Source organism: Xiphophorus hellerii, chromosome 2, assembly GCF_003331165.1.
Source record: "Xiphophorus hellerii strain 12219 chromosome 2, Xiphophorus_hellerii-4.1, whole genome shotgun sequence".
In the NCBI taxonomy this organism is placed as follows: Eukaryota; Metazoa; Chordata; class Actinopteri; order Cyprinodontiformes; family Poeciliidae; genus Xiphophorus; species Xiphophorus hellerii.
In genome coordinates, this window is record NC_045673.1 from 2,788,525 (window position 1) to 2,812,376 (window position 23,852).

Genomic DNA, 23,852 nt, shown 5'->3' on the forward strand with positions numbered 1-23,852 from the left:
GGATTTTATCCAACTTTTACGTCATTGACGTGAGACGAATCGCAAGAAGCCAGATGTGGTAAATCTGAACGCAAACAATGTCTGAAGCTTTCTTGTTTTTATCTTCCTTTGTCTTGTTATGATCTTATGACGACACGTTCGGCGCCTGTTGCTCAATAAATGTAAAATGAATTCACAGATGACGGCGGCCATTATTGCTTCCATAAACAGTGCGCTGCTGTGTGTCGTTCCTCTGTGCAAGGGCTTATAAACTGTTCACATAGAAGTCTGATTCTATTTAGTTAGTAGCATTTTTCATAAAATTGAGCATCAAGATTTGATGTGTAAACTCAGACTAATTTCTTCTCCACTAAAACCTTTGATTCAGATTTGCGGAAAAACAATCAGATGATTAACTGCAACATAAATATGATTATTCCTATTGTTAGCACCATATTAAAGCTAGAAAATAGGAGTTTCAGTAACTCTGCAGGCTTTTATTTCTTTTTGGAGCTGATATAGACACATTTTACAAAAGGTTTATGCAAAAGTACAGCTTCCATACATCATACTTTTTGACAGCCATTTATTCATATTTTACCATAAAAAAGAAATTAAACACTTTCTAATCATACAGACAACTCCAAGCATGCTCTCCATTGGACTGTTATAGAACAACAGACTATCTTCAGTCAGAGGTTGTTATACATACCGTTGTAGTACAGACTGCTACAGGAGATCCTCCCTCCACACATCCATCAGTATCTACAACAAAAAGTATATTATGAGTTCAAAATTGAATTTCCTTTGAGGATCAATAAAGTATTTTTGAACTGAACTGAATCTCCACTGGTTATTTAGGAGAAAAAATCCTTTTCTGTCCCGCTGTTTCTTCAACTCTTCTTGATCTCTAACTGAAACTGTGAGTTTCGATCTTTTATGAAACAAACACTCCAGGTGTGTTTGGTGTAAAGCAAAGGATGAATTGTGGGAAAGCACTTTATGCTGCGGGCCTGCATCTCTCCTGATACAGAAGGTTTTGGATGAAAAATCTGCTGGTTTCTGTAAGAAAAAATATATTAAACAATGATTATTATGTCTTTCAGAAAGATAATGAGGTAAAACATTTGATCATGGGGATGATCATGGATCCTGATCTGAACTTTGATAACCACAACAAATCTATCATGAAAACATCATACTACCATCTAAAAAATATTGCTAAAATTAGATGACTTATGTCCCCACAAGGTTCTGAAAAATTAGTTCATGCCTTTGTTTTTAGTAGACTCGATTACTGGCTAGAAAAGCAATAAGACAGCTCCAGCTTCTCCAGAATGCTGCTGCAAGAGTCCTTACTAAAACACAAAGAGATCAACATATCAGTCCAGTCCTAAGATTCATGCACTGGCTGGCTATTGCTCAAAGAATTGAATTTAAAATCTCCTTAATACATTACAAAGTACTTCATAATAGAAACCCAGACTACATTTCTGATCTTCTTCAACCCTTTATACTACTCAGACCTTTAAAATCATCAGAATCAAACCTACTAACTATTCCGTGAGTCAGAACTAAACACGGTGAAGCAGCTTTTAGTTTTTAGGCTCCAGCGCTCAGGAATAAGCTTCCTGCCCCTACCGTGAGTTTATTTAAAACAAGGTTAAAAACCTTCTTATTTGAAGTTGCCTATTCTTAATTTTTTTAATTCTATTTCACCATATTTAATTTTTTTATGTTTACTTTGTCTAAATTTAATCTGCTTGATTTTTTAAAATTATTATTACTATCTTCTTGTTGTATGTTGTTTTTAACTTTCTTGTACAAGCACTTTGAATTGTCTTTGGCTGAAAGGTGCTATATAATAAAGTTGCCTTGCCTAAAACATTTGACCAAATCACCACAGAAAATCAACTTTCCTGACACAGGAGCATCAGAATGAGACTTGAGCATTTCATCCCCAACAAACCAGTTAAGGCTGCTTTCAAATTCAAACGGGAATCCCACGAAGGAAAAGCTTTTGTCTCAAATCTCTGAAACACCAAACAATCAGATCAGAGGAGCTGCTGCAGCAGCAGGAGGAAGACGAGGAGGAAGAGTAGCTGGCCTGCAGTTCAGAGGGCGAAGGGCCTCTCCGTTCATGTTCCTGTTTATACTGAGCAGAATCTGGATTGTTTTCTGCTTTTCATCTCTCTTCATTGATGATGGCAGCTGGACAGAGTCTCTATGGTGCAAACCAAACGTAAAATCATAAAATATACATGTAACTTATTGATACAGAGCCATGAAAAAACATTTTCTCTCTCAGATTTCTTCTTTTGTCACAAAGATGAATACAAAGGCACTTTGGCACATTTTGATTTCTGTGCTCCTTCCAGCTATTAACTGGTTTTTCCACTCTTAGCACCAACAGCCAATCAAGCGTCTATTTCATTAACCTGGAAGAATTTTAACCCACTCTGCTTTGCAGAATAGTTTTAATTCTAGCTGTGTTTCCATTGCAAGCGTGTGCAAAACTTTGTCAATATTCCGCTGTCAAAAAAACTATTTCGCAATTGCAGTGTAAATAAGAAACATGATTAAAATCACACATGAATAAGTTTGTTCACATAAAAAACATTCTGCACTATGATCCTCCAACTACTTTCTGTCGTTTTCTTTGTAGCCAGTGGCAACATCTGATCATGTGACTCGTGTGATGCGAAAAAGGGTTTCCATTGCAAAATAAACCAATTTCTATATGTCCAATTAAAAATACCAAAACTTTTTATCAACAAGCAAGGGTTTTCTTTTCAAAATTGCATGAACAATAATAACAATAAAGCTTCAGCTATATCAACTTTCAAGTGGATTGAGAGCAGAGTTACGTAACTAGTTACATTTTCTCAATTACATTTACTTGAGTAACATTTTTGAAAAAAATTTACTTTCAGGAATATTTTTACTATGCTTTACTTTTTACTTTTACCTGAGTAATTTTATTCTGAAGTACCGCTACTCTTATTTGAGAAAAATTTCTGGATTCTTCACCCACTGAATGAAAAACAAAAATGTTTTAAACAAAAATCCACCAGACCTGCAGTTTTTGTTAAAGTTTAATCTGCTTTTTATTGAAAGAAACCGATTTGGAAAAATTTCTTTAGCCTGATTTTATTTTTTTGTTATTTATATATATTATTATCATGTTGGTCCTTAAAATACCAAAGTTTAAACTTAGATTTATATTTTGGTCTTTCTGATTATGTGATTTTTAAATATTAAATGACTGATTATTTTATCAGTTACTCCTTGAATTGCTGTTTATACCAAATACTTTTTTTTGCTCTTACTTGAGCATTTCTTGGTTGGCTACTTTTTACTTTAGCTTGAGTAAAAATATGTTGAAGTATCACTACTCTTACTGGAGTACAATTTTTGGCTACTCTGCCCACCTGTGATTGCGAGGCGGATCAATAATTTCAGCCATGATTTTCTTTGAAACAATTGTTTGTCCTCGTCCATACAATCAGGGGAAGCCCGGTACCGGAGCATCTGAGCAGAACCTGAGCTTTCAGTCTCCTGCAGCCAAACACAACAAACACCCCACTGAAGGTCGGCTTCAATCGCCTGCTCTGTGGCTGGAGTCGGGTGGAAATGTGGGTCACACCCAGCCCACCCGGAGGTGCCTGGGCGGCTTGTTTGTGCTGAACATCCCCTCATAGAGCCTGCAGTGATTCAAAGCACTGGACCGAGTCAGACTGAGGCAGCTAGAAGCGGTTTTTATTTAGAAAAACGAGCCGGATCGGGTTTATGGGAGGATTTGGCTCAGCTGGGAACAGAGTGGGTTTTAATTTAACAGCCACCAGGTGAAAAAACTTCACAGTAACTGTGTTTCCTTAAGAAATGTGCGCAAAACTTTTTCAATATTCTGCTAGTGTTGAAAAAACACAATTGCGGTGTTTCCATTAAATAAAAAACGCAATAAAAAAAATCACATAAATATGCATGCGTAATAAGTCATTAAAAACATGCCTCGTCCCACCACTTCCTGTCTTCTTCGTGTTTTCCACTCGTAGTAACATCCCGTTGTTGATCATGTAACGCCATTTTTAAAATACTCAAATTTTGATGCAGTCCAAAATACACCTCATCTTATCAAAAGACGTGTTTTATTTTCAACATTGGTACGTCTTCATTAAGCATATTTATTTTCATAATTCAAATTTGCGCACTTATACGGTTAATGCCCTGAATTTCAAACTTATACAACACGGTTCAATATCTAAGGTCACAACTAAAATTAAGACTTTTCGAAACCATAATGAATACAATTTAAGATCTGCATCACAATAGAGATGAACAAAAATAAAAATAAAATTTTTTGTAGCGCCAAGATTTTTTGCCCAGAATACACATAACCTTGTATGGGTTGGCAACAGAAGTGAACCGGTTGGAAAGACTTGATGCCATGCAGCCAACTGGCAATAATTTGCATTTACCGGGCAGATGCGAAAAAAAACCTAGCTAGCTCCCAAGCCAGAGTTTATTAGCAGCTAGTTAGCGGAGCCTCAACTGTCTGTGTGCAACTCAGAAAAGTCCCACAAGAAAAATAAACTAGGTAGAATGAGATTAAACAATCCTGCCACAACAAAATTTAAGACCTGTCATTAATGTATTTACGGCCAACTTGAATATTTTCAACCTCAGATCATCACTCCACCACCACCGTGTTTGACCGTTAGTGTGTAGCTAGAGTTTACATATAAAAACTGACATTTTAACCAAAGCTTGTAGCAAAGAAAATTACAGAATTGATCTCAAACATTTTGATATATTACTTTATTGTTAAACATTACAGCCAGTTCTAAACATACATCAGTGGTTTACAGTTTCCCTCTCTTCTTGAGGAGCAGGAGTCGCTCTCAGCTGGATGGCAATCTTTACGAAGCCACGCAGTTGGAGCAAAGCATGCTGGGAGTAGCCCAGCATGAGACCGGAGGGGGTAGGGGGCAGGAATGTAGGCCGAACACTGGACAAATAAGCAGTGACAATATGCACTTCTTACAGTTACAATAAAAACAACATTCAGCTCCTTAAACATCCCACTGAGCTGCAGGTGATGCTGCACATTCAGTTATACCTCAGATCAAAAATCAGGGGCATATTTAAAACATCTTCATAAATTACAGTAATGAAGATATTATGAAGTAAACAAATTTCTACAGACAGAAAAAGGCATTAAAATATTTTAAAGTAACATTGCAACAAAAAAAGGCAAAAAAAAAGTAACTTAATGCACAGTTGGAGCATAAAAGCAGCTCTGGGTCCGTTCATTCTGTTGTTGCCCATATTTAATGTTTTACGCCACCTGTGTCAAACTCAAGGCCAAGGGGCCAAATCCAGCCCACTGTAGCTTTTTATGTGGCCCTCCATGCTCCAAGTTACATAAATCAGTCCCTACAGTTTTTCACGATCGCAAAATCAAAAAATCCTAAAACACAATTGTGAGTTTCTTACAAATTTTCGGCAAAAATATTCAAAAAACATTAGGTTTAAGTTAGGGGTGTCCAAAGTGTGGCTGGGGGGCCACTTGTGGCCCTCAAAGTGACTTTGATTGGCCCCCTGACCACAAGTCAAGAACATTAAAAATTTGACCAACGAAATAGAAAACAACTAATGACTTGTTTGCTGCCTCAGCCTTACTTGATGTGAAGTTATAGTTTGTGATCGATACGACGAGTAACAAAAAGTCACATCTCAAGTTTGCAAAATTTCTTGTAAATATTTCTAAATTTGCACCACAAAATCTGGAATCTGAAAAACAATCGCAAAATCCTGGCGGGACTAATTAATGTAAAAATATTTTCTTTCCATTTCATAATTGTATACCACTTTGTGTTGGTCTTTCACATTAAATTCCAATGTTTTTGATTGTAGGTCAACGGTGTGAAGACTTTTGTAAGACAGTGTCTTTTAAGAACAACCATTTATTAATATTTTGACAGTTTGATAACAGATATCATACATTCTGACACAACTGGCCCTTTATGAACATTTATGTGGCCCAAAACTGAAAATGAGTTTGACACCCAAAGAAAACCCAAACCAAGCAGCAATGTTTCGCGCCTGCTGTGGCCCCTGTGGTGTTTATCTAACTATTCTGAAGCTTTCAGAACAAGTCGCCATCACTCGGTGCTTTTCATCGTGCAGCGTCCCGCTCCGTCTGCTCCGGCGCGGGGAGTTCACGACTCCCGGGGTCACTGCTGCGAGTTTGGATAGCTGCATTGTGAAAGAGGGATTACAGGGACAGTGGCCTCTCGCCTCAACTGGACCGTAAATCAGAAATAAAAAAACTTCACGCGCCGAGGACAAACGTGATGCGTCTCTTCACCTCGAGCTTCAAGTTTATCTTTCTGGCAGAGCAGCACAGGCAGGCGTAACGACAACAGACGGGCGTGACGCAAAGAACGAAGGAGGCTGGACTTCTTCAGATAACTGAATATTGCTTAAACCTGAGCAGATTGCACAATCCTCCTCTCAATAGAATCTGTTGCAAAATGAACTGGGTGTAGAAGAAGAAACAAGTTTAATATCTGCTGAAACGACGCTCAAAGTAGGCACTTTTAGTGCTCTTTTACTTTAATTTAAAATAAAACAGCTTGCAGTGAATGGCACCCTAGTTCACCCAGTCTATATTTATTTACATTATTATTTATTTTATACTCTGATTTTAGTGCATTTTTGTCACTCACACAGTTCCACCAGTCTAAGTATTTAGGATTTGATGTAATTAGATGTAATCTAGAGTCCGTTAAGAAAAAGACAATGATTATGAAGCAACTTAAACATAAATTTACTCTTTTTTTTTTTTTTTGCTTTATTTTACCAGGTAAGCTGGTTGAGAACAAGTTCTCACTTTCAATCATCTGTTCAGGATCAGGAAGTGTTTATTAGCAAGTGTACAGCAATATTATCCTACAGCGCTTACATTATGCACATTGAGAAAAATCGATTCAGTTTTTGTGCCGCCCCTAGGCTATATCACCCTGGGTGAGAGCCACAAAGGCACAACAGTAGCTTAGAAGACTGCATTTTCCCAGCTTTAAGAGGTACAATCTGATTAGTTTTAGCTAACCGAATCAGTCTGATTAAAGAAGACTGATGAGATCAACCTGATTCAATGAGATGATATAATCCTGACAAGATTGACTGAAAGTCTCAAATGACTGCCATTTCTTTTAATTCTGTGAAGTAGAAGAAAAGACAAATCAGGTGAGAATTAAACTAACACAAAAGAGAAATCGGAAGATTTAAAGGCACTAAGGTTCATTGAATCTTGTACTTTCATTCCCACGCTCTGTGTCGCTACGAGTGTGCTGCTCTAACATTGCATGTTTGTGCGTCTTAGTAACAAAGGTCGAGTTAAAAAAAACAACTCAGAACTTAAGTTAAAAAATGAGTGAAACACGGCTCTGAATATCAGACGTATTCAGAGGAATCTCTTTGTAACAGATGAAGAAAATATTCAGTAAAACAAACAGCAGCCTGAGAAGAGCGACTGAAAAATGATGTGTGATTTTGGGGGAATTTTTATGAAAATTTAAAGGAGAATTTTGCTTTAAACAGACATTAGATAGAAATCTGACTTGTTGGGTTTTTACTGAACCTGAAGCTCAATGTGATTCTTCCATAATGTAGACTAAATATGATTTATGATAATGTAATCATTAAAATCAAATAAAATCCCCCTCAGTTACCCTTATTCCCTTATTGATAACTGGTCTGAAACAGTCAAACCAAATTCTGAGTAAAAATACAAGTTTTCTTCCATCCTCTGTCAAACTGTTCATTAAAATTAAAGAGGAAGTGATTGTATTGGATGAAGCTCCCCAGAGGAAACCGGTCATATAAACACTGGTTCTGCTTCGACAAGCAGTGTTGTGTTGTTATAGAGTCCAGCAGCCTATGCCGCCTTGCTTGTCACCTCTACGGCGCCTCCGACAGGAAGGGAGTGAAGGAGGAGCGGACGGTGCGACCCCGCAGAGGCTGCTGCACCCGGAAGTTGTTCACCATGCTCTTCTGGACTTCCTCCTCGGCAGAGGTGAACAGGAGGCTCCGGAAGACCGCCAGCTGGAAGGGAAGGAGTGAAGCACTGATAAAAACGTTCAGATTTTATAATCCGATGATATCTGTATTGGTCCCGGTATTGATAAAAATTCTAGATCGGGTCTCGGTGACAATGTGCTCTGAATGACGTCTTGCTTATTATTTGTTTAGCGATATATTAAGAATTCCTAATTGCACTTTCTGAACCATTTGAAAGGTTTGCTGCGTTTGGATTTTACGGTTTGACCAAGATAGTCAACCTATTGTTTTTGTCATTCTCACTTTATTATTTCATAGAAGTGTTCAGCTTCTATGCACCACAAATCTTTAACAAACTTCCAGAAAACTGCAAAACAGTCAAAACACAGTTATTTTAAATCTAGACTAAAACCTCACCAGGTTAGAGCTGCTTTGGAAACAATCAACTTTCTGACGTGTAACGACTTGACAAAATGTGTTGCTTCAATCATTGACTGTGTTCTATGACTTTGTATTTTTGGGGTTTTATGATGTAAAGCACTTTGAACTGCCTTGTTGCTGAAATGTGCAATGCAAATAAACTTAATTAATTGATTTGTTTTTTTACCTTGGTTGTTGTTAGGGATGCAACAATCCACTATGTTCACTTCTGATAACAATATTTTAGGTTTAGTATCGGCCAATCCCAATTCGATACAGATAAACAGCTGAATTGCCTTAAAGTGTTTTTTTTAAACAGACATAAATGTACTGAATTACACATTTATTTGGTAACTCTGGACCAGTACAGCTGACCAGCAGCTTCACAATCTTGGTCAAACACGCAAAAACTTTAATTTTGGTAAATGTTCTGGATTTACTGGTCCACTAACATTTTTTATCTACAGTTTAGAGTTACGAACTGCAACAAAATCTGGCTTAGAGAGATGGAGTGGAGCGCCACCATCTGGCTGGAGCTCGGAGTAAATTAGGGCTGAAATTATTAGTTCAAATTATTCGTGATGAATCAATTATTGAAATAATTGTCAACTAATTAAAAATATATTGCATTTAAGATAAAATACAATTTGTAAATTTATTCTACTTTTAGTTTGAGCTTCACCGGGTTGAAATTCTGTCAAACAAATCTCGTTTTAAGCACCTTTTGCCATCTAATTATTAAATCAGTTAATAATAATATTAATAATAATAATAACAGATCAGCCTTCAATATACTGATGAAAAATGAATCAGAAAGCTTTTTTTTTATGTTAGAAGTATTTTTCAGCTCCATGTTCTTCCTTTGTAACCAAAGGAATGTTATTGAATTTTAGACAATAAAATTTTCTTACTTGAAAAAGTAAGAAAACAAACTAACAATTGCTTAGTTCCATGTTTTCAAGCATTTCTAATATTGCATAATACAGCATAAAAATCTTGAGAATGAGACTTTTATTGTCTGAATAATCAATAACTAAAATAATCATCAGTTGCAAGCATAATAAACTTCAAACAACACATCTGACATAGCTCCACTGAACCAGTAAGTGAAAAGATATAAACAGCATTTCAAAAAGCAAACTAAAAACAGTGTTATTAGTCTGTGAATTAGAGTTTGATGGGGGCATTTGCTTCCACTTGAGGAGCCAAATTCTAAAATATTTTTTTCAGTTTCAGTTAAACATGAGCTCTAAAGCAGAAGTTAATTTTTTTTTACTGTTGTGGCATATTTATGGGTTAAAATTACAAGTTGATGCACTGAAACCGAGTTCTAAATAGAAGAGAGTTTTTCTTCCTTCTGTTTAGTTAAAACTGAAAGCACTGACTATATTTAGCCACTTGGTGGCAGTAGAGGAGCTTTGATTCCCTACTGAGTGAACCTGAAGTATCTAAACTTCCCCAAAAATCAGGTGAAAATTAACAGCTTTATTATTTTCCTTCAGCAGAGGAGACTAAACATTTTTATAAACACTAGAAAAAGCATCTAGCAACTTTTTCAAACATGCAGCACACCATCTATGATAAAGGGACAAGAATCAGCATTCTGTATTAAAATAATCGTCAGGTTTGAGTCAGACACATACCTGGTCATGGCTGACTTCAATATGCTGCTTCATAACGATCCAGGTGACGGACTCTGTGAGAGGGGGCGTGGTCAGAGAGCCATGGTACGTCCAGTAGTCATCGATGTTGGAGGGAAGCAGACTAGCTGGATCAAAGCGGGTGAACTCCACCACGCTGTCCTGAAGACAAACAGAGACAGAAAGAAGACCTAAAAGCGGCTTCCTGAGATGTTCAGTGTAGCTGGGATGCAACGCCAGTAGAGGGCGCCACTTAAACAGATTTTAGTCAGAAGGTTTGGTGATCTGATGCGTCCAAACATGAAGCTTGGACACATTTTCCAAAACGTGTGACTGACCTTGTGTCTGATAGCAGGCAGAGCGTCAACCAGCTTCTGCAGCCCCTCGTGTCTCTTTCCCACCTGCATCGGATTAGACATTAATCTGGATTAAAGTCACAGTTCATGTCTTCATGACCAAAGGTGCTGAGTGTATGTGTGTATGTACACCCCTACACTCGGTGTGTACCTTCAGAAAAATTCCAATGACGGCGAGTCCGTTTTCCTCCATCACCGCCTCCTCGAACAGAGTGTACCTGTCAGAGTTCCAGTGGACCAAGTGGAGCTGAAAACACACACACACACACACCACAAAGAGTTTCTGTAAACTGAAACCTGATGCCCTGCGTGTTTTCACACAAACCCAAACTTCTGAGAACTGTGCTGTGGGCACCACAGGTCAAAGGACAACATACACAGAGTCACTGGAACATCTTGTTACATGAAATTGAAATGGAACAACATAAAAACAAAAAAAAAATTGACTCTAGGGACATGAAACTGGGCACTGAAACCAAACTTAGAGGGAAAAAACAAATGTTTATTTAATGCAAATTAAAAAAAAATTCCAAGTTAATGTAGGAGAAGCAGCAGAGCTAAATAAATCAAGGCTCTGTTTAGATTGGGACTGCCTTTTTCCAGTCTTAAAGTAAAACCATGACTGGATCCCGATTAAAGAAGAAAATGTTTTTATTTCAGGAGTCCTAAAATAATTCAGGTATTCATTAGAGCCAGAGTAGTTGCTAGTAAAGGACTAATTCTGATGTTTTTGGCATATTTTCTGCTTGCAGTATGTTTCACAAGCAAAAGAAAATTCATGTTTTTCATGTCTATAATGTGTTTTTCCTGTGTTTGTAACAAAAACTGACCTCCACAATTTTTGTAACCATTTTTAGCCAAGAGCTATAGTTTCAATTTATGTAAAATATGACAAATTCAGTCTAAAACATTTTTAAAAATCATGTCTTTTTTGCTTTTGTTTGATATTTTTCAGTCTCACCCTGCAGTTGAAGTCATGTTTGCATGAGTAGAGACTTTATTACATGCTCTTAATATGCTATTGATCGCAATTTAACAAAGGACACATGCAATTAATCACGATTGACTGGTCATTTGTTTAGACTTTTATCAAACAATATTCAAACCATGATATTAAAAACCTATTAAGGATGAAGTTCTAATGTCGTGTTTGTATTTGAATGAAACTTTTGCCACATTCTGCTGAAAACAGATGAACTTCACTGCTCTTTATGTCTGTGTTAGTGGAGAATGTTCAGTGCTGACACAGTACCTCTGCAGGAAACAGCCTTCGGTCCACAGTGTGCTCTGAGCCCCAGTCGTTGCTCTCACCCCAGTGGAAGTGGAACTGACAAAGCCTGTATTTGTCCTGTAGGGGGCCTCCCTTTAGTGCTGCACAAGAAATGTACAGAAGATATCAGGATATTAACACAGGCTACAGGCAATGAAAATGGTGAGTAATCACTGAACAGTTTAAATTAAATTTCTTAATTAGTTTCTAACTGCAGGGTTTGTACACTTTTCTCACAGTAAAATTTAAATACTTTCAAGGTAGGTTTTCAAACATTGGAGATAAAAACAATACTAATGAAACTAAAAGAGACAGCTGCAATCCACAATTATATGATATCACTTATTACTGTTATTAATAATAACAACTTGTAATAGTATCCTACCTTCTACAGCATGGAAAAGGTTGTTTTATTTTTAAAATGTTTCTCACATCTGGCTGGTCTGAAAAAGAAAAATCTCTAAAAATTGTTCTCGCTAAGTTTTCTGATATTTACAAATAGAAATTATTTTAGTAATTCTAACTGATCTAAAATGAGAAGTTTGATCTGATTTAACTTCAGACAGTGAGAAAAATGTGTTTATGTCTTTTTAATATCTTTAAATGTCTGTTTACATGTTTCATATTATCCTTTTAATCAAATGTTTGATTGCATTTTATTACAAGACTGTGTTATTTGAATACCAAGCACTTTTAAGGACTTTATACAGAAATCAAGCACGTTCCAAACCTTGGAAACAATAATTGAAAGGGTTTCAAGCAAGTGTACCAACACAGCTGGTGATTTGTTTAGTTTTTAAAACTCTTCATGCTGCATTTAAACAACTAGAGTCACGAGAAAAAAAGAAAATCAGGTTTTCTATGTCTGTCCCTGTCTAACATTGAATTGAGCTGAACCCATCCCGTCAAAACTACCAAACTCATTTATGAATTTGCCAACTTCCAGGACAATAAGATTTTTTTTTTAACTTTATTCAAATTTGGACATTTCCTTTAGTATTTGGTAGAATTGGCTTTAAACTTTATGACCAGAGTCAAATACTTTGGATTTCCTTCCATAAGCTTCTCCCAGTTAGTGTTCTGGGATTTTGGCCCATTCATTCTAACAGAACTGGAAGAACTGGGTCAGGTTTGTACGCCTCCTTGCTCACACTTGTTCAGCTCTACTCTCAGATTTCCCTGAGATCAGGAACTTGATCCACTTGAAAACAATGACTCAGTTGTATGTTGTCTGAAATAAAAGAAGCGGTCTCATTCCTGCTCACTCCTGAACAGAGGGATTGCGACAACTTTAAACTCCTCCCACATCCTCATTGTGTGCATTCTGTTCACGGACGGATCAGATTTCATAGTGAAGAATACTGACTGCCTACATTTGTCATGATAAATTCCCTCATTTCCCACAATCCTAATGGATACTAGCAAGTTTGCTAGCTAGCCCCGTTTTTCTCTAGAAGGACAGCCTTCACACACTTGGCAGATTATGTTGGAGGCAACATGAAACTGCTGCTGCGCATGCTACTCAACAGGTTGTCGCTAGGTAACCAAAGAGTGAGTGAGTGAGTGAGTGAGTGAGTGAGTGAGTCGACGTCATCAACCTTACCCGAGTGAAGTTTGCCCCCCACCTTCTTCAAAATCAAACAAAATTGGTGTCAAATGTTTGTGCAGTAAAGATTTTAGTTTGTGCCGCTATGATTTTAAAGATATTAACATAACGATTAAATTTAGTTTGTGCCGCTATGATTTTAAAGATATTAACATAACGATTAAAGATAGCCCCGCTTACATTTCCAAAATTGAACAAATTTGGTGTCAATCAACTGTGTTATGTTTGTGCAGCAAATATTTTTGTGTCAGAGGTCAGATATTTTTATTAATATCTTTAAAATGATGGTGGCACAAACAAAAAATCTTTGCTGCACAAACATTGCAGTTGATTGAGACAAATTTAGCTAGATTTGGGTAAAATGGAGTGGGAGGGAAAAGCTGGTTGACTTTTTGACCTTTAAATTTTAATTAATATCATCAAAGCAAAAGCACAAACAAAAGATTTTGCTGCACAAACATAGGCGACTTGATTGACTCCACTTTTCTCTGATTTAGAGATGGTGACGGGGCTGACTGACCTTCCATGACCTATGGAAACATTTATTAAAATCTTTAAAAATAAAACGTAGCACAAACGTTTGACACCAATTTCATTAGATCTAAAGAAGATGGAGCGATGACTTCACTCAGGTATCAACGTTTCTTGGTTGGACCTGAAAGGATGAGCAGCTAAAAGCATTTCCCAGAATGCCGTGTGGTTCAGGATTGGATCTCAGTGAAATTATCAAAATTCTATCAGATTTTTTTTCTACATATATTGATCATGTCTCTATAGTTTAATTGCCCAGCCTGAAACATTGCAACAAAGTGGAAACAATGAAGCGCTGCTTCTTAGTGTGATTCAGCCTTTTGCGGAAAATGCTGATTTCATTTCCCTTATAAGGCCGTTGAAGAACAGGTTGTTGAGGCAAAACACTGACCACGAACCTTCCAGGAAACCTAAAGGCAGAGACTACAATCCCTTTTAAAGTTGTTACTTTTTACCGTGGTCATAAACTTGTCATCACAGAAAGTTAAACATTAGAAATTATTTAAAATACCTCCTCTACTGTTTATGTTGCTAAAAAAGAAAACACTTTCTTACGTCTCTTCTGAAAATTTTTAATTCTTCTGAAATCAGCTTCATGCATTTTGAGTTATTGCATGTTGGGAAAAGCCTGGTAGTTAAAATGGAAAAGGTAGCAATTCTAAGCGCGACTGAGCTCAACATGAACACACAAGTCACATGAAGGTCAGCAGCTGCAAGTGGCGTTTCAACTGATTTCTGGCCTTTCAGACATATATAGAGGGGGTTCTTTAAGAACAAACAGGGGCGGAGATAATCCTCTTATGTAGATCAAAACATGCATTCACCCTGCTGCGATTTCTCAAGATTCAAGGGGATATTACACAAGGAACTGTAAGAGAAGGAAGCTGAATAAACAATAGATCCACTTTGTATAAAACAGGTTTCTTTGGGTTCATTTCTGAAGGAGTTTTCATTAAAAGTTTAAAATGTTACTCACTGTTCTTGTCAGTAGTGTCGTCATACTCGACCAGAAAGGAGTAACCGTTGTTCCAGATCTGCTGGCAGGTCTGCGGGTCGTAGCTGGACTCCAGCGGCTTCAGATCCGAGTCGAAGACGGCTTTTTTCACGGCGATGTCGATAGGAGACTGATGATCCCCTCCTGGCACCTCCAGGGGCCCCAGCCACATGGGGTGCACTGGAGACCAGGACAGGAAGAAGAGAAGAAGAAGCAGAGGGGGGGAAATGAAAAAGGAACATCAGATTTCATTAAGCTGCTGCTGTTTCAATAAATAAAAACAACAAAAACACAAATGCTGACACCTACTTTCCCCATTGTGCTCAGCTTCTTCCAGCTTTTCCAAAGAGTCCATTTTAAAACATCTATCAACTACACTCAGTTTTACAGGGACACAAACTCCTCTGTCCACTGAGGACGAACTAAAGGGAGAAAATGAGTCAGAGAGGAGCAGGAGGAAGTTTTTTTTTTCTTTAAAGGAAACAGCTAAAAAAGAGAAAAGTGGGCCGGCTGTACAGAGTGACACTCGGAATGTCCTGGCATTCCCCCAGCTCCGCTCCACAGCAGGAGCAGCAGACCGGGACCTCTGGCGGGTCAGAACGCCGGCTCGCGCTCTTCTGACTTCTAATTACCCCGAACTCCGCGTGGCGTCCAGAGAATCTCCAGAAAAACTGTCCAAAAATTATAAAAATCTACTACGTCCTTCTTAATACAAACCAACAGGATACAAACAGAAAGGCAAAACCGTTTGCTCCTCTTCTGGTTCCTGAGCAGGTCTGACTGGGAGCTGACCTTCATCTTCATCAGACTACAGTAGCTCCTCCTCCTGTGGTTGCCTGTTACCATACCAACTTTATTTATGAAGCACTTTATACACCGACAGGACCAAAGTGCTATACACAATAATAAAATACAATGCAATTATAAAATAGAAAAGATCGAATATAAAATACATTTTAATATACAGACACAATAAAACAAAGTGAAACCTCTCAGATTGTGCCAAAAGTCAAAGAAATAAAATAGGGTCTTAAGAAGGACTTAAAAACAGCGAGTGAAGAGGCCAAAGGAAGATCATTCCATAGCTTGGGGGCAGCCACAGAAAAAGCCCGGCCCCCTCTGAGCTGCATTTTGTCTTTGGCACCTTCAGAAGCAACTGATCATCTGACCTGAGGGAACGGGAGGGTGTGTACAAATGTAACAGCTCAGACAGATAGGGAGGGGCAAGGCTATTAAGAGCTTTAAAAACAAATAAAAGGATTTTGAAATGAATCCCAAAATGTACTGGCAACCAGTGTAAGGAAGCTAAAATAGGGGAAATATGGTGACATTTTCGTGTACCTGTTAAAAGATGTGTAGCAGCATTTTGTACCTTCTGAAGCTGGGAAATATTTAAATCATTGACTCTTATATAAAGTGCATTACAGTAATCCAGCCGTGTGGTCACAAATGCATGGATCATGGTTCCAAAGTGCTGTCTGGAAAGAATTGGTTTACTTTGGCTAGCTGCCTTAAGTGGAAAAAGCTGGATTTTACAACGGCTCTAATGTGTGCTTCCAGCTTTAGACCAGCATCCATCTTGACCCCTAAATTTGTAATAACCGGCTTGACATACTGGGCCAAAGAGCCAAGATTGGTCGGGGAATCTACAGTGGATCTAAAATCACTACCTGTGTCTTATCTTCATTAAGTTTCAAGAAATTTAGGGTCACCCAGGCCTTCAAATCTTCCAGACAATAAAAACAGAGACCGAAGAGAGGTGGAGTCTGCGTTCTTTAGTGGTAAATATATTTGTGTGTCATCTGCATAACAATGAAAAGCAATCCCATATTTTCTAAAAATAGAACCAAGAGAAAGGAGGTACAACAAGAAAAGAAGCGGGCGTAGAACGGAGCCCTGTGGGACACCACACGACAGTGGAGCAGAGGGGGACCCACGGGCATCAAGACAGACACAAAAAGTACGCTTGGCCAAATAAGATTTAAACCAATCCAGAGCTATGTGACCGATGCCCACCCACTGTTCCACACGGGAAAGTAAAATGCCATCATGAACTGTATCAAAAGCAGCTGATAAATCCAACAGCACCAAAACAACACAGTCACCAGAATCAGTTGCTAAAAGTATATAATTAAAAACTTTTAAAAGAGCTGACTCTGTGCTATGAAATGGTTTGAAACCAGACTGAAAAAACCTAATATATACTCTATATACTCTAATATATTATGTTCATTAAGATAAGCCATTACCTGTTCACACAATAACTGCTTACCAAGCCGCAGCACACTGCAGCACACTGCGCTACTCTGAGCGCAATCCACCTTTTGGCTCATGTGTTAATTAGACAATATTTATAAATCAGCTGAACTGACAATTCACAGAGCAAAACCACAGCACAGGATGAAGGTGAGCAGAAACAGCCAACAACAGATGTCGCTACTGTTTAAATATTGTATTTCAACTTCTACTCCAAATACCACAAATGCATTGAAGTAATTAAAATAATGAAAATTGGTTGCCAATCAATAAATAAAGTTCATTAGATTAAAATTAGTACCAATAGATTAAATAACATCTGATTAGACGTTTGTAGTCTTGTAGTTTGACCTCTATCCAGCAGAGGGCGCCGATGCCCATTCTTAAGCTGAAATAAAGATGGCAGGGCCATGCCAGGACAGAAAAGAGAAACAGCCCAAACAGAGTCCAGTCTGGGATGCCAAATGCTCTCTAAACAGAACCACTTAAAACACTCGACAAAATCCTTAAGTTTCTCATTAATGTTGCTCATTCAGCTGAGTTGAATGGTGGAGTCGAGTCAACTTCTCATTAAAAAATGACTGATTTGCTACAAAGTCTGACAGAAAGGATGACAGAAAGGCAGAGGAGATAACGCAGAAAAATTGTAACATGATTGAAAAAAACATGGTGGCAATAAGCAGGGTTGATTTTAAGGGTGTGAATTAATGCACTTTACAGAGCGAAGTTTTTAAATTCCTTTAAGACCAACCACAGACCGTATTTCCGTATGAACGTCTCTGTTAACGGGGAAATAAGTGTATCACATTTTATTCTGTTCATCTTTTTTTTTTTACTGTTCTGCATCCTGAGAGATTTCTGTTTTGTTATATTTTATAAGCAACAATTGAAAAACATCTAGTACACATTTCTATTTATATATATTTTTTTACTTGTTATCAGAAGAGACTATTTTGCAGTATGAAGCTGAAGATCTGCCATGTGTCCCATGGCAGATCTTCAGCCATGAAGACAATAACACAGTGCTTCAGAGGCAGTAGGACCAGATTTCCATGATCACAATTCAGTCACCACTTTGGTTGTTTGGCACCGACTTTAATCGTTTATGAGAAACTGGATCACTGGCAGAGAATTAGAAGAGTAAGACGTGTAAAGCTGCTGGCTTAATAGCCATTAGACATTATGAATGTAACTGCATCTGGAGTTGTATGGTTGGATGAACCGCAGCTTGAAAGCAAAGACACAACCTTCTAGTTTGCATTAAATCAAGCTGGAAATGGCAATATAGTATCATAATCTCGATTTTATAGCCCCTTATGGATTGAGTCAATCAAATTTTATTGGAATTGAAAAATTCTGGCTTCCTACTGTCCACAAGCTTGATCTTTGGGTTAATGGTCTTTCTAAATTTCCCTTAAGTGTGTGTGTGTGGGTGTGTGTGTTGTCCAGGTGGAACCTCCTGACTCTCATTATTTTTTGTTTGTTTAAAAATGTCAAGACGTCAGAGGGAAACTACTGCACACATATTAATATTTTTCCGCCCACAAAAAAAACTATTAAATGACAGTCCGATATCAGACATAATTGTCAAAAGATAATCCTACAGAATCTGTACATTTAATGACCAGATATAGTAGAGCAGTTAATTTAAAGTAGATTTGAGCTGCACTTCATCATTTTGGCCACAAGATGCCACCAAAGAAGACAAAAGAAATGAAAATGTTTCCATACAAGCTTTAGAAGTTTTGATCATCATTACAACCTAAATCAGGGGCGCCCAAACTTTTTGAGACCAAGATCTACTTTTTCTCTCGCCAGCCGGCTGAGATCTTCCTCATGACACGAAGACATAAAAATAGTAAATTAAACTCTATTGACTTATGTTACATGCGAATATACATCAGTTATAGCAGAAATAATAAAGTGATAGAAAACTAATGCAGTTCCTTCCTCAGTGAGATTCTGACACTGGGAGGAGGTTACTGGTTTCTCAGTCACAAGCTGGTTGCAAACCTGAGGCCAACAGGTGTCAGTCAGTTATGGTAGATCTGAAATTTGGTTTGATGACCTCAATATGAGAAGCTGCAGACTGATAGGAGGAACCAAAGAACTCTGTAAAGGTAAAGACAAATCTTCTGAAGTTGGGATATAATTAATTTAATTTCACATAATTATCATGGTAGAAGCCATTTGTTTGTTAAAATTTTATGAAATATATTTGTTCTATTTGATGTTTGTTGTGAATGACGTAAACATTAGTCCAACGTTTAGAAACTACAGCGGCTGTAACGCACCACAGCAAAGGTAAACAAAGGTAAAATAACCCGAACAGGTGATCAACTCAAAACCACTCGTATCTTTTTACTCTCTCTCTCTGTAGTTTAAGCACACCTGTTACTGTGGCAACCGCCTTCGCCCGCAAGACAAGCAAAGATTACGTTAAAAACATAACATTCAGTCCGTTACGATATCAAGTTTCCAGGCTTGATATTTATTTCTCGATCATTAATAAGTGCTTCCCTGAACACAGCGATGGTTGATTGACTAGCAGAGCAAGAGTTTAAATTAGCTAGTCGGTCTTTGAGTCGCCTTTTTTTTGTTAATGGAATGGAAATACACTGAATTGCGCAACACCTTGTTGAAACAATAATTACTGAGAATATTAATTTTAACACATTTTGTTGATTTTTTTAAAAAATTACCATTCTTTAATGAAGCTACAAACATTTAGGATCTTAGTGAATATTTTGATAAGCGAGTCAGAAGAGGAAGTGCTGGTCTCATCATCCCGGCGGCGTTCAGTTTGTCACCTACTGCCGAGATCGACTCAAAACCTTCCCGATCGACATATTGAGCACCTTTGACCTAAATCAAATGAAAAAAGAAATTTTTATTGGAAAATTTAAAGCACTGGTGTCAAACTATTTCATTTTGGGCCATATCATGATCACAAATGTCGTCAGAGGGCAGGATGTGGCTAATTGTACTGATAAAACTACCCATTAACAATTATTATTAAAAAGCTGTTAATAAAAATTTGTTGTCTTAATTTGATGCATTTCTTGAAATTCAATAATGTGAAACATTTTTATACATTGATGTAATTTGGCAGTATACTGATAAAACTGCTTTGATTTGATTGGTAAAACAATATTTAATCACACAACTGATTAAATTAAATAGAGGGCCACATAAAAACTTATGGCGGGCCACATTAGGCCCCTGAGCCTCGAGTTTGACACATGATTTAAAAGTGATCATTATAAAGGGTGATGTTTCAGATAAACATCTCCTAATTAACATAAAAACAAACCAAATATAAACTTATTCTCCTTTTAATTGATTCAGAAAAAACCCAACTTTGTTATTGTTTTCCATTTCTACATGTTTTTTGCATGTTTTATTTGTGGCCTAAAGCGGGACAGAGAGACTTTATGCAACAAGGAGCTGACAGACCAGAATGGGTGTGTTTAAACCATTTTGGTAATTAAAAATACATGTGACATGTGATGACTCTTAGAGGTGGATTAGGGAAAATAGAAACTAAATCCACAATCAAACTAGATCAAATTAAAGTAGTTTACGGACATAGAGTTCTTTCTGGTGCTGAAATCTGATAGTAAAGGGTAAAAGAGATAAATGGAAGTTATGCAAACTCTTTTGTTGGATTACAATAGCCCCAGCAGGCAGTTGTGTGGGGCAAAGGGCTTTAACTGGACAGCATCGTCAGGAGTCATTATTTGGCAAAGCGTGAATTGTTATTGATCTGCTGCTTTTTTTAAAGGAGACATGCACCCATTTCCTCCTTCGCTGCCTCACAATAAAATGTTCTAATGTCACAGCTGATGACATTAGCTTTTCATGTTTCATAAAGCATGAAAACATGCAGCTAGCATCATCTGTACTCACTCTGAGACAGGACAGATTTGCTGGAACACGCCGTCAGGTTGCACCGTCGGACAGGCGTTATCCTGGGACTCATGGCGTGTCTGACGAGTTGTCGCCGAAGGTGAGAGACCAAAGGTCTAACCGCTGCAGAGAAAGTCACCATTTTCCTCCAACTGACTACACCTGATTCGCCTAAAACGGCTACCCTGTGACACTACCCTGCTTCTCGGTTAGAGGCGCGCGCAGCTAGCTGTAAAAACTCCACACTGAACTGAAGTTAGCCGCCTGTTCAAAACAATGTATCGGCTGGCTGCTACGTCTTCCTCTGTATCCTTCTCTTGCTCATCTGGAGGCGGAGGAAAAACCTTCAGACTTTCACCGCAGAGGGAAACCACCGCTTACAGCGAAGCTACAGCGACTGTCTACATTCCTTTAACCCGTTTAAATGCGCTGCTGGGGCCGTGAACAGTTGAAAAAGACCCTCGGCGATTCACTAGAACGATCGATGCAAGGGGGAGGGGCTGCGGTTTTGACCAATCAGAGAACTCCTGTGAGGGGCGTTAGCAACAGCCATAACAACGGAAAGGAAACCATCAACACTGCCGCGAGGTGTCACTGTAATTATTAAATACCGTTAAAAAATTGTAAAAAGGCTTAAAACATCATTATCCCAACATTTGTTCCAACAGTACCGTAATATTGGGACGGCTGTTAAAGTGTATAATTGGAAAATATGGAACAAACTTCCAGAAAACTGCAAAACAGCTGAAACACTGAGTTCTTTAGATCAAAGCTAAAATAAAAACACCTGTTAAGACTATTTCACCATAATAAGTGGAACATTGACCACCAGATCTGATGTGTATTGATGATTTTGATAATAGTAATCGACAAAATGTAATGTTTGCTACTGTTTGTTTTATGACTTTTTATTTTTGTGTTTTTATGGCGCAAAGCATTTGAAACTGCCAAATAAACTTGATTGATTGATTGATAATAGAATAGAAATAATCGTATTGCCGGTCAGTTGGTGTTCCAGCAGCAAAGTGACATTCAAGTTGAAGCAGCTAGATTGTACACGCAATAAAATAAAATAATGTCAGTAAAGGTAAATTTATAGTATAAAAAAGTAATTCAGTTATTAAATCTAACATACTCTGATTTAAGCAAGGTGTTTAGTTAAGAAATGCGCAAAACATGCATGAATATTTATACTTTAAAAACATCAACAGACAATTATCAAGTTTTAAAAAAATTTACACAACAGAAGTGTACAAATAACAACAGGGATGTAGGCACTTATTGGGCTTGTTGATAACAGATGGGAGGAAGGACTTGTGATAGTGCATTTAAATTATGCATTTAAATTATGTTTAAATGAACATAATTTCTGCAAGGATCACATATCAAAATAATAAATATTTTACATTAAAATTGTGTGTTTTTAACATATAACAGTCATGTAATTAGAAAATATTAGGATTTCTAAACAAAGTAGACTAAAGGTGCATTTCATCAGCAGGAACAACAGTACTCAATAGGAGGCAGCTGAGTGGAAAGAATAAAAGTATCTGCTGCTAATTGTTAACATTTTACCTTTACCCACTATACTGACTGCATTTTTTCTAACGTTTCATACATATTTTACACACAATGTTGGAAATTATGGACATAGCTTTTTCTATGTTTTCCATGTGTTGATGCATATAGAAAGAACAAATTAGAGTGAAGAAAAGAAAATTGTTTCCAGATTTTATTCTGTTTATTTATTGTATATAAAAATAATCACTCAACCAATGTGTTTCTCAAAGTTCTTGCACATAAAACACTGTTTAATCACATATTAATTCACTCTTAAACATCTAACAAATTATTTAAACATGACCATTTTGTAACTATTTTTGCATTGAGCTGTCTTTCACAAGTCAGTCCAGCCCAGACACAACCAAATGGACCGAATTCATAATTTCGGTCCATTTGGTTCTTGTGGAGCAGTTGGTCGCACCACTGCCTTTATTTTCACTAATAACAAGCTCAAGGCATGCCCAGAAATTTGTGTTATTAAAGGTTTCATTCCGGTTTTTACCTTATTTACACACAATGTCAGAATCCGTGTGCTTGAAGAAGCAACTGAACTTGATTTCACAGTTTAAAAAAAAAAAGAAAAGTAAGTCAAAAGAAAGACACTTTACGTAATAAAATAAAATATTCATTAGATGATAAACTAAATGACCCTGCAGGATGAAATCATCACTTTCTATCAGTCTGTGATGTCATTTGGTTTCACTTTCCTAATTTATGATAAGGAAAGTTGTATTTGTATTAATCTTCTTGAAACTGGTTATAAAAGACTCCAGACATATCATCTCTCAGGCCCAGTGACTTTTGGTCCAATTAAACTGTTTTCTTCAGCTTGTTTACGAACCTCAGCGTTGCATCACTGCTTATCATCAACGTCACCTCTGAGTGACGAAGGCCAGTAACTTTGTTTACAAAAACTCATAAGGTGTGTACTTTACTCAGCTGTGGAAACTGAAGGTAAACATGAATCTGTGGCTTCTCTCAGATTTGATTTCATCACACATCCCAGGTGAACCAGTCTGTTCCCAGCTCCTTTTGACATTCTTTGCAAACACCTTCATGAATCAGCTGTTACCTGTTTTCAGACAAGCTAATGAACAGCAAATACTTCAATAACAAATATTTAGACCTCTGGCTCTCATATTTCACATAATATTCTGCTCTGTTACTCAGAAAACTGTTTTACTGAGAATAATTTCGGTCCATTTTGTTCTTGTGGAGCAGTTGGTCGCACCACTGCCTTTATTTTTACTAATAACAAGACATT

At 37.4% G+C, this 23,852-nt stretch overlaps 1 protein-coding gene across 2 annotated transcripts; it reads right to left on the reverse strand.

Moving 5' to 3' along the window:
- Positions 1 to 4,778: 4,778 nt before the first annotated feature.
- ca5a (carbonic anhydrase Va) lies at positions 4,779 to 21,519 on the reverse strand. Of its 2 annotated transcripts, none has more exons than XM_032580462.1 (7): positions 21,026 to 21,519; positions 14,843 to 15,040; positions 11,712 to 11,830; positions 10,611 to 10,706; positions 10,442 to 10,504; positions 10,107 to 10,265; positions 4,779 to 8,088 (listed from the first exon to the last, which is right to left on the reverse strand). In XM_032580462.1, exons 1-7 carry the CDS (start codon positions 21,165 to 21,167, stop codon positions 7,945 to 7,947), a joined length of 921 nt encoding a protein of 306 aa, XP_032436353.1. In that variant the 5' UTR covers positions 21,168 to 21,519; the 3' UTR covers positions 4,779 to 7,944. The 2 variants fall into 2 exon arrangements, with proteins under 2 accessions (XP_032436353.1, XP_032436361.1); XM_032580470.1 differs by lacking the exon at positions 21,026 to 21,519 and adding an exon at positions 15,170 to 15,696.
- Between the last annotated feature and the right edge of the window lie 2,333 nt (positions 21,520 to 23,852).